General features: G+C 46.5%; 1 protein-coding gene across 1 annotated transcript; it reads right to left on the bottom strand.

Moving 5' to 3' along the window:
* Positions 1-1,079: 1,079 nt before the first annotated feature.
* Positions 1,080-2,048, bottom strand: LOC127036546 (olfactory receptor 52M1-like). Its single transcript, XM_050927608.1, has one exon. The coding sequence runs from the start codon at positions 2,031-2,033 to the stop codon at positions 1,080-1,082; it is 954 nt and encodes a 317-aa protein (XP_050783565.1). The 5' UTR covers positions 2,034-2,048.
* Between the last annotated feature and the right edge of the window lie 9,985 nt (positions 2,049-12,033).

Here is a 12,033-nt window from a genome sequence, read left to right as displayed (position 1 = left end):
AAAATGATATTTACTCCTTCAAATAACACAGAAACTAGGGGTCAGCCAATGAAATTAGTAGGCAGCAGATTTAAAACAAACCAAAGGAAAGATTTCTTCACAGTTGACCTGTGGAACACTTTGCCAGGTGATGTTGTGAAGGCCAAAGCTATATCAGGGCTCCAATAAGAACGAGGTAAGTTAATGAAAGGTAGGTCCATAAATAGTTATTAGCAGGGAGCCAATGCCATGTTCTGTGTGTCCCTTGCCTCTGTTTGCCAGAAGCTGAGACCGTGCAATGGGGGATGGATCATTCAGAATATTCCAGCTCTGTTCATTCCCTTTGAAGGATCTGGTATTGGGCACTCTTGTGAGATAGGATACGAGGCTAGATAGACCACTTGTCTTACCCAGTATCTGATGTTATATAGACCCCAGATGTATCTTCCCCCCTGCCTTAACGTACTGTACCCCACTCCCCTCCCAGAGCTGAGAAAGAACCCAAGAGGCCTGATGGGGTCTCTCTATTTGTGCAGAGTTAGTAACAAAGTAAGAATATACATTAAAACTTTAAACCTAACCACTGCCCTTAAGTGACTAGCCCAAAAAATGTCAGAACATGTTAGTATTAGAGCAGAGTAAGTGGATTATTAATATAATTCTATTACTTGAATATAAGAATGGGATACATTATTCCTGTAAGCTAATTGCTACATTTTCTTTTAAAAACATAAGATTTCAAGAGCCTAATTGGCCCTGGGAAGTGCAAATGCATCAAGGTGGGTGGGAGGTCATAATGGTCCAGTGAATGATAGGAGGAGAGGAGGAGAGGATTGAGCAACAGGGGTGGGACCTTGGTGAAAGAAGTGGGAAGGACCTCAGGGATCCAGTTAACAGAAATTAGAAAGGAGGCAACCCTATAAGTTAATGAGTTCTATACAGACCGATTCCCCAGTCTGTCACACTGACACAGCACAGCAAGGCCAGGAAAGGATTAACGTCACTTTGACTGTCCAGTAGGTGATTCAGGGAAGAGAGCCCAGCACCATATCACTAGCAAGCTCTGCTCGATGTGAGAGCCAGAGCACCAGGAGAAAATATTAGGTGCCTTTATGAGTAATGAGCCAGAGCAGCCTGTCGCGGATCTGTTTGGTCCTCATCCCATAGATGACGGGGTTTAGCATAGGAGGCACAAGGAGGTACATGTTGGCAATGAGAATGTGTAAATGCAGGGGCACATTGTGTCCAAAATGGTGCAGGAGGGAGGAGAAAAGAGTTGGAATGTAAAATGTTAAGATAGCACAGAGGTGAGAGCCGCAGGTCCCAAAAGTCTTGAGCCGGGCATCCTTTGTGGGGAGGCTGAAGATGGCCCTGAGGATCTGGGTATAGGACATAGTGATAAAAAACACATCCAGACCAATCACAAAGAATGCCACAGAGAGGCTGTAGTAACTGCTGATGCGGATGTCGGTGCAGGCCAGTTTCACCACTGCAATGTGCTCGCAGTATGAGTGGGAGATGACGTTGGTTCTGCAATATAGCCACTGCCTTGCCAGTAAGGGATAGGGCAGTATGAGTATGATGCCGCGCAGCACCACGGACAGGCCAATCTTGGCCACCACGGGGTTTGTCAGGGTGATGGAATGTCTCAGGGGATGGCAGATGGCCACATAGCGATCAAAAGCCATGGCCACAAAGATCCCAGATTCCATCGCTGAGAAGCAGTAAATGAAGTACAGCTGGGTGAGGCAAGCACTGAAATCGATCTCTCTGGAATTGAACCAGAAGATTGCCAGCATTTTAGGCAGGATGGATGTGGACAGGACGAGGTCAGTGACAGCCAGCATGCAGAGAAAATAGTTCATGGGCCCATGGAGACTTGGTTCCCTCTTCACAATGAACAGGATGATGAAGTTTCCCAAGACAGCTATGGTGTACATGGTGCAGAAGGGGATGGAGATCCAGACATGGGCCGCCTCCAGGCCAGGAATGCCCAGCAGGATGAAGGTGGAGTTGGTGAAGTTGGTGAAGTTGATTATGTTGGAATCTGACATGGAGTAGGGTAGAAGGTGTCCAACTCTGAGACAGAACTGTGTCTCCTGGATGTACTGTATGTTCCCACAACTTCTCGTTTTTGTCCAGGCCTAGGATGATGGTCACAGTACAAATGCCAGGATGGAGAGACATTGTTAATATGAAATACTGTATGCACTACTGGGGGATATTCTCATGGGTGAAGCAAATTGGTTGATCTTCACACATTGAAAAATGACATTTTCGTTATTCAGAGATAAGAATTATAGAGAACTGACCCTACTAATGTCAATTGCATATTTTATGGTGCTCTGTGCTTCAATAATTCCTAGATGTCATGGTGTGGGAAACCACAACAGACAACTGCTGGAAACATCAGTGTGGATACTGGTTATTCGTCATTGTTCCTTAGACCTATTCTACACTGCCAAGTTTTTTTCGCCCAAAGGCAGCTTTTGGTGAAAAAAAAACAGTGGAGGTCTACACTCTGCAAAGCCACTTTTGATAATGGAATTCATCAGTTTCAGTCACACAATTAAACTATCTTGACGAGAGTTGTAAGGATTTTTACACAAAAGTTTTGTCACTGAAGTGCCAGTGTAGATGCTTGCAATTGATTTTATCACAGCAATAGGCCTTAGGAAGATGTCCCACAATGCACATCCTCACCACTCTGGTCAAAAGTTTGAACTCTGCTTCTGTGCATCCAGGTAAACACCTTCCACCCTTCCCCTTTTAAATGCCCAGGAATTTTGAAATTCCTCTTCCTGTTTTCTTGATGTGGAGTAACCATGTTATACTCTTGGCCTTCACAACATCCTCTGGCAAGGAGTTCCACAGGTTGACTGTGCGTTGTATGAAGAAATACTTACGTTTATTTGTTTTAAATCTTATGTTTATTAATTTCATTTGGTAATCCCTAGTTAGAGCAACTAGACTGCAAATGTGAAAAATTGGGATTGGATGGGGGGTAATAGGACCCTATATAAGAAAAAAGACCCAAAAACCAGGACTGTCCCTATAAAATTGGGACATCTGGTCACCCTATCCCTAGTTCTTTTGTTATGAGAAGGAATAAACAACACTTCCTTTTCTACTTTCTCTACACCAGTCATGGTTTTATGGACCTCAATCATATCTGCCCCTAACCGTCACTTTTCCAAGCTGAAAAGTCCCAGTCTTACTAATCGCTCTTCATAAGGGAACCATTCTGTACCCCAATCATTTCTGTTGCCTTTTTCTGAATCTCTTCCAATTCCAATATAACTTTTTTGAGATGGGGTTATCACATTTGCACCCAGTATTCAATATGTGGGCATACCATGGATTTATATAGAGGCAATATGATATTTTCTCCCCTTTTATCTATCCTTTTCTTAATTATTCCAAGCATTCTGTTTGCTTTTTTGCTTGTCGCTGTGCATTGAGTGGAGAACTATCCACAATGACTCTGAGCTCTCCTTCTTAAGTGATAACAGCTAATTTAGACCCCATCATTTTATATGTAGAGTTGGGAATCTGCTTTCCACTGAGCATTATTTTGCTTTTATCAACATTAAATTTCATCTGCCATTTTGTTGCCCAGTCACCCAGTTCTGAGAGATCATTTATTAGCTCTTCACAGTCTGCCTGGGTCTTAACTATCTTTAGTAATTTTGTATCATTTGAAAATTTTGCCACCTCACTGTTTACCCCTGTTTCCAGATCATTTATGAACATGCTGACTAGGACTGGTCTCAGAACAGATCCCTGGGGGACACCACTATTTATCTCTCTCCATTCTGAAAACTGACCATTTATACCTACCCTTTGTTTCCCATCTTTTAACAGTTACCAATCAATGAGAGCACCTTCCCTTTTATCCCATGACAACTTACTTTGCTGAAGAGCCTTTAGTGAGGGACCTTGTCAGAGGCTTACTGAAAACCTAAGTACACTATGTCCACTGGATACCCTTTGTCCACTTGCTTGTTGACCCCCTCAAAGAATTCTACTAGATTAGAGAGGCATGATTTCCCTTTATTGAAACCATGTTGACTCTTCCTCAAAAATTATGTTCATCTATATGTCTGACAATATTGTTCTTTATTATCGTTTCAACCAGTTTGCCTGGTACTGAAGTCAGGCCTACAGTCTGTAATTGCTGGTATCGCCTCTGGAGCCCTTTTTAAAAATTGGTGTCAAATTATCTATCCTCCAGCTCTAATCATTTGCAACAGAAGCTGATTCAAATGATCGGTTGCAGACTACAGTTAATTCTTCTGCAAGTTCACATTTGAGTTCCTTCAGAACTCTTGGGTGAATCCCATCTGGTCCTGGTGACTTATTGCTATTTAATTTATCTATTTGTTCCAAAACCTCCTCTAATGACACTTCAATCTGGGACAGCTCCTCAGATCTGTCACCCAAAAAGAATGGCTCAGGTTTGGGAATCTCTCTCACATCCTCAGCTGTGAAGATCGAAGCAAAGAATTAATTTAGTTTCTCTGCAATGGCCTTATCATCCTTGAGTGCTCCTTTAGTACCTGGATGGTCAACCTGGTTGTTTAACAGGTTTCCTGCTTCTCATGTACTTACATATTTTTTGATATTACTTTTTGATTCTTTGACTTTTCATGAATTTTTTTTTGGCCTTCTTAATTGTATTTTTTATACAACATTTGCCACTGTTTATGCTCCTTTCTATTTCCTCACTAGGATTTAACTTCCACTTTTTAAAGGATGCTGTTTTGCCTCTCACTGCTTCTTTCTCTTTTTTGTTCAGCCGCTGTGGCTCTTTTTTGGTTCTCTTACAATGTTTTTGGTTTTTTTTAATTTGGGGTATACCTTCAAGTTGAGCCTCTCTTAGGGTGTCTTTAAAAAGTTTCCATTCAGCTTCCAGAGATTGCACTTTTAGCACTGTACCTTTTAATTTCTGTTTAACTAACCTCCTAATTTTTGCATAGTTCCCTGTTCTGAAATTAAATGCCACAGTGTTGGGCTGCTGTGGAGTTTTTCTTGGCACAAGGATATTTAATTTAATTATATTATGGTCACTATCACCAAGCGGTCTAGCTATATTCACCTTATGGACCTGATCCTGTGCTCCACTTAGGACTAAATCAAGAATTGTCCCTTCTCTGGTGGGTTCCAGGACCAGCTGTTCCAAGTGGTGTCAACTGCATACTGTCCTGAGGTTACATGTACCTGATCAATATGGGGATAATTGGAATCTTCCTTATTATTGAGGGTTTTTTTTATTTCACTAGCACTGTCCTGGTCAGGTGGTCAGTAATATTTCCCTGCCACAATACTGTTACTATTAGAGCATGGAATTTCCATCCATAGGGATTCTATGATGTAGTTTGATTCATTCATGATTTTTACTTCATTTGATTCCATACTTTTTTTCACATATAATGTCACTTCACCACCAGCACAAGCTCTTCTATCTTTCCAATATATTTTGTACTCTGGTATTACTGTATCCCCGTGATTATTGTCATTCCACCAAGTTTCTGTTGTGCCTATTATATCAATATCTTCATTTAATATGAGGCACTTAGTTCACCCATTTTATTTTTTAGACTTTTAACATTGGTGCATAAGGGAACTTTCAATTACATTGACAGTCTGAACCTATAACACTGACCAAATAAAATTATTTACATAATATATATTTGACCTGGTGAACTCTTTGACACAGACATTTATTGGAACAAAGAGCTTAAGCGAATAGGACTCACAAATGAATTGCCATTGAGGGAGGTGCTGGTGGCACTAACTTTAGTTAAGGCTATCTGACACCTTCAATTATGAGACTTCATTCTCAGTTGCTCATAGGTTTGTCAAATGTTAAGCATTTGGACTGAAATTTCCCATGTGAGGTGTCTGCTTCAAGCTGATATTTTTTTTAAAGTTTCAGTGATAACATTTCTGCTGACTTTTAGAATGAAACTAGCAGAGAAGACGTCTTGCTCATGTTGAAAAATTCTTATCATTGTTCCAGTGAGGAGCCCTAGCACCTCCATTCTTTCCAGCAGATAAAAATCAGATAACAGCCCCCATCCCTTATTAATAGCCAGAGTCCTGAGATGAAAGAGGAGGTGGTGATAGTGTCTGTGCATTAACACAGAGAGGACTCCTGAGGTCTTTTCTCAGTTCTTACTCCAAGGGCAGAATTGCCTCTGTGAGGTCTGAGTAAACTAAGGGCCACAGCCTAAGAATTTGACCTTATGTTATACATCTACTAATATCCCTCATCCTGGAGGATTCCCTTTTCACTGAAATGCAGCCACCTTGGACCAAAGGCCATCAACCAGCTGGGGAGCCACAGCAAAAGGTGATATTTTGGCATGTGATACTGGAGAAAGTTCATCCCCCTTAGCAAGGTCTTTGAGATGTTTACTGGGGGTGCAGAGCAGAAAGGACCACAGACTTACACTCTATCCCACCCCACACCCATTACATTAGGTTTGTTGAGCTGCTGAGCTCCTTGGCAAGAGATGCAGTACCTGTGAATCCTGAGATGGAATCCTGGGAATCCCTCTCATATATCTGTGTCCCACACCTTTCTCACCCCAGCATCTGCAGCAACATCAGACAACAAAAGAAGACACAGATATCTGCACTCTTTATAATATGGCTGTGTGCAATCCCAGGAGAATTCGCTCAGTCTCTTAGGGAGAAACAGCATCTGACTGTAAACAGGTCAGAGACTGGAGATACTCTAGCCAATCTCTCTCTTTCCATGTCTGCACTTCTGTGTAAACAGTAAGTAAGGGCCCTTCCCAAAGGGAGATGAGAACTCTGGGGCTCTGTGCTGACTCAGAGAGAAACTAGCTGCTCTGTGTATTTGTGTATATTGAACAATTATAGTTGATTAGTAAGAAAATGAGGGATAATGTCTCTGTCTTCAAAGGGCTTGATATCCTGTAAATGCCCAGGTTTGGATGAATAGACAGTAGATAGACAGTAATGGAAAAGATGACCAAGGGGAGACATTAACACTTTCTGCAGCTACACAGAGCTTTTGTTAAGGTATCAGAGATATGTAATTCTCATCAGTACCTGTTATCATACTGTGCAGCACCTTACATTTAAGAATCTTCAAAACTCTTAGCAAAGGCATTTCACTATGAACACATCCCCAATATACAGATAGGTAAACAGAGGCAAAGGGACTGTGGCCAAGGTCACAGAGAGAATGACAGACAGAACCGGAGAGTCCTGACTTCTCTGCCATAAGCACGGTCTCTCTGTCAGTAACTGAGCGCATGAGAAGAGGTAAATGGTCTAGAAGGACTTGTTCATTGGTGGGTGTGACAGACTTCTCTGGGGTGCAACCACTGAGCCCTCTTGCATGCCAGTCTGTACCCCCGTCTCACATTGTGAGGATGTGGGAAGCCACCATCTTCCCTAGATATTGTAAAACTCAGACAGAGAGGCACCCAGTTACATGAAATCTTTCACTTGACACTGGTGAACTAATAATAAAGAGACTCCAGCCGGCTGCACATGATGGTGAGGTGCTCGAGGTGTCCTTTCTGGTCCCCTACCAAGGGGCCTGTTACCAGATGCATTACTCTGTGGTGAAGGCCCGGTGCTACCTCTGCCGGGTGATGGGGCATGTCCGGAGGGACTGCCCTTTGGCCTGGTATGGAGGAGCATTGGGAATCCATGAGCCCTGGCAAGGTACCAGCCCCATCATTGCCGGCCCCCCGGGCTTCCTGGCACCTGGACCTGCCCCTCCTCCTCCCCAGCCCACAACTGCTCCCAGTCAGGCCCTAGGGGCACCCCCCCAGAGCGCCCAGACAAGTGGGAGAGCCCCAACTCCGCTGTGTGCAGTCTGGCGGGGTCTATGGAGGAGGGTGCAGCAGGATTATTGGAAGGCATGGGAAAGGTCCCAGCTTGGGGGGAGTTTCGCCTCCCTCATGCTGTCCCACCACTACCTCCCGAAGTTCCCGTGCCACCACCCCGTCCCCTGGCTCGACACTGTTCCGGATCCCACCGAGGATACCATGGAAGGCTGGGTTCTAATTCAGGGGAAGCAGGGCAAGCGGAAGGCTCAGGCTCCGCTCCGCCCATCTGATGCGGAACCAGGGAGGGGACCACTAACACCGAACCTTCTGCCTTACCCCCAGGGGGATCCCATCCTCTGGAGCCAGCTGGGGATCACGGGGCAGCAATGGAGGGTAGCACCGCCCGTCCCCCGAGTCCTTCCTTGAGGAGGCCTCTGATAGAGCCTCTCCTGACCCCTTGTCACCCGAGGCCCTTGCGAGCCCCGAGGTGAACGTCGCTTCGGGCACCAGTGAAGAGATTCCCCAGGGTGGTGGGAGGTGATCTTCCCTCCATTTTTGACGAGATTGAGGCCCTGAGTTTGACCCCAGTAACCCAGGGGGAGGACGACCCTCTGCCAGCGGGCCTCAATCTGGGCAACCTCATCCCAGCCCCCTCTTTCCCCATGCTCCCTTCCCCTACCCGCTGCTTCCGCTCCTGCCTCCGAGGAACCCCTGGACTCTTCCACCAACCCGTCTGTGGATGGCACCCCGCTACCGGATGCTGAGCCAATTGAGGCAATGCTCAGTGCCATGCGGCTGGGACCTGCGTTACCAGGGGTATCCCTCACTGATGTGGGGCAGCCGTCCTCCTTCCCGGGTGGGGGTTGCCCTCCTGGCTGCTGCTACTGCTGTGGGGAGGACCCTGCTGGTGTGACCCTCAGAGCGGAGAGCAAGGCCCCATTTTTCCCATCATTTGTGGGCCTCCTCTGGTTGGGTTGCTGTTGTCTTTGCTGCTGCTGGTGGTGCTCTTGAAGAGCCTGTTGCTGCTGCTGGGGCTGAGCTGGGAGAGGAGGAGGCCCTGCTTTGTGGAGGGGGTTTGTAACATCCTTGCTTCTTTGGTGGTAGGTGCCGTTGTAGCGGGGAGCTGGGGCAGTGGCGTGGAGCCCTCCCCGTGGCCTTTCCGCTCCCCTACTGCCACCACCATCACCCCCTCCATCTTCCCTATTACCACCTGGCTCTGCTCTGCACTCCCCAGCCCAGCAGTTTGCACTGTCCTTTCCCCCATCTTGGGACAGGAGCAGCAGCAAGGGGGCTGTCATAAACAGATGGTTAAGGGTTAATGTCTCTTTTACCTGTAAAGGGTTAAGAAGCTGTCATAGCATTCCCTCTCAGATCTGAACCTTAGAGTTCAGAAAATGAGATACTAGCACCTGAATCCTCTAAGCTTAATTACCAGCTTAGATCTGATAGCACTGCCACCACCCAAAAATATAGTGTTTTGGGGCACTCTGACCTCCCCAACCTTCCCTGGGGACCCCAAGAACCCAGATCCCTTGGTTTCTTAAAACAAGGAGAAATAAACCATTCCCTCACCTTTTCCTCCCTGAGCTATCCTGAGAGATACTGATCCAACCTCTTAAATCACCATATAGAGAAGCATCTCCCTTCCCTTCCACAAAGAGGCAAACAGATTCAAGGAAAACAGAGAGAGATTCTATCTCTCTCCCCTCCCATCTCCCCCACCCGTCCTGGTGAGTTATCCCAATCCCCTGGAATAAAGCAAGGGGAACAAGAAAAAAAAATCAATCAGGTTCTCTAAAAAGAAATCTTTTAATAAAAGAAAGGAAAAAGTAAAGAATTACCTCTGTAACTTCAAGATGTAAATATTATAAGGTCCTATAGCTTACAGACACCAGAAAGAGACTTTCCCCCCAGTACCAATACAAATCAAAATATTCCCAGCAACTACACATATAAAAGTTAACCAGCCAGATCCACAATTGTAAATAGAGTAAAACAATCAAAAAGCCTAAACCGCCTGTTTTTACTTACTATTTGAAAAGAAACTTAGAGAGCCTGTAGTAATGTCTGGTCTCTCTCAGACCCTCCGAGAGAAGAACACACAACGGACAAAGAACACACACAAAAGCTTCCCTCCACCCAAATTTAAAAGTATCTTGTCTTCTGATTGGTCTTCTGGTCAGGTGTCCAGTTCCCTGCTTGTAACCCTTTGCAGGTACAAGAGACATTAACCCTTAACAATCTGTTTATGACAGAAGCTCAGTAAACCTGGCTGACACCTGACCAGAGGACCAATAGAGGGACAAGATACTTTCATATCTTGGTGGAGGGACGTCTTTGTTTGTGCTTTTTGTTTGGTTTGTTGTTCACTCTCGGGACTGAGAGGGATGGGACATGATTCCAGGCTTTCCCAATCTTTCTGAATCAGTCTTTCGTGTTTCAAAATTGTAAGTAATAGCCACACAGGCAGCGCGAATTAGTCTTATATTTGTTTTCTTAACTTGTAATTGTGTCCCTTTGCTGGAAGGATTTTTACCTTTGTTTGCTGTAACTTTGAATCTAAGGCTGGGGCCGGGGGAGTCCCTCTAGTTTATATGAATCTGAGTACCCTGTAAATCATTTTCCATCCTGATTTTACAGAGATAATTTTTACTTTTTTTCTTTCTTTAATTAAAAGCTTTCTTTTTAAGAACCTGATTGATTTTTCCTTGTTTTAAAATCCAAGGGATTGAGTCTGAACTCACCAGGGATTGGTGGAGGGAAAGGAGGGGGGATGGTTAATTTCTCCTTGTTTTAAGACCCAAGGGGTTTGGGTCTGGGTTCCCCAAGGAAGGTTTTGGGGGAACAGAAAGTGTGCCAGACACTAAATTCTGGCTGGTGGCAGCGTACCAGACCTAAGCTAGTAATTAAGCTTAGAAGTGTTCATGCAGGTCCCCACTTCTTGTACCCTAAAGTTCAAAGTGGGGAAAAATCCTTGACGGGGCACTTGTTTTTCGGGTGCCCACGGGTGCGCATTTCCACTTCCCTCTCTTGGACTTGCCCTCCCTCCCCTGCTGCATTTGGCTGGTGGGCTCCCTTTTCCCTGCGTCGCCATCTGCCCTGTGCTAGCAGCTGTTTCCCCCCTTTCCTTTGCTTCCTGCCCCGCCCACCCCCCGTCCGTGGCATTTTTCCCTGCCCTGTTTTTTGAGAGGCCTCGTTCGTTGTAAGCCCCAGGTTAGTTTGCTTGCCCCACTCTTGTCTCATGGTGCAGGCGTTGCTGCCAGTCTGGTTGCTTCTGAGCCTGCGCTGTTTTCTGTCCCTTGCCTGTGACACACTCGTCCTCCCCCACCCTTCATTCCAGTCCCCTGCTGTTCGTCCCCCTCCTGGTTTATCCTCTTCTCCTGGAAGCCCACGTTCTATTTCCAGCGCTGGAGATTCCCCTCCCTTCTTCAGTCACTGATGCCTTCATGATGGTTTAGTTCCCCCCCACCCTCTGCTTTCCTTTGTGCAGCCAGGGAGCCGGTTTCTTCATCCTGTGCTGGGAGTTATCTTCCTTGTTTTCTGGTGTCCCTTTGTGTTGGCACCTGTCCACCCTGCTTTCAGCCTAGCGGGTGGGTGTGGTAGCTGCTTCCCCCCCTCCTCTACCCTCCCTTCCACCCCCTTTGCCCCTTCCTTCCCTCCATTCCCTGTTCTCTTTTTCCTGCCCTAGTGTCTGTCCCTATCCCTCCCTTCCTGTAGTGGGTGATCCGGGGGGTGAGATGTCCCTGGACGCCTCTGCTGTTCCCTTTCAGTCTCCCTCCCCTGCGATGGCCCCCTCGACTACCACCACCAGGTTGCCTCTCCGCCCTGCTTCTGAGGCACTGATGGCAGCGGGAGCGGATGGGGACTCCCAAGGCTCCATTGCTGCTGTCTGCCACCTCCGCCTTTGAGACCGCTCCCTTGGCCAGTGGCAAGGGCCAGGGGATGAAGAAGGGCAGGGCCCTGCCCAGAAGGTGAAAGCCCCCGTGGCAGTCATTCCCTTTACTGCTGCAGCCCCATCAATGACCACAGCCCCCTTCTTTCCCTGACCCTGTACCCTCCACCTTCCCTGGCGGTGCTGCTCCCTTGGCCCCCAGAGCATACGCCCAGGTAGCTGCGACCTCTCCTCTGGTCATCTGCTCCAGTCGCCTCCCAGAGTACCATTCCCAGTGGCCGGGGTCCCTTTCCCACCCTCACCAGGGAGCCTGGGGTGTGTTGCCTCCTGGTGTCAGCCTCGCCCCAC

This window comes from Gopherus flavomarginatus, chromosome 1 (genome assembly GCF_025201925.1).
Source record: "Gopherus flavomarginatus isolate rGopFla2 chromosome 1, rGopFla2.mat.asm, whole genome shotgun sequence".
In the NCBI taxonomy this organism is placed as follows: domain Eukaryota; kingdom Metazoa; phylum Chordata; order Testudines; family Testudinidae; genus Gopherus; species Gopherus flavomarginatus.
This window is presented reverse-complemented; position numbering and strand designations above follow the sequence as displayed.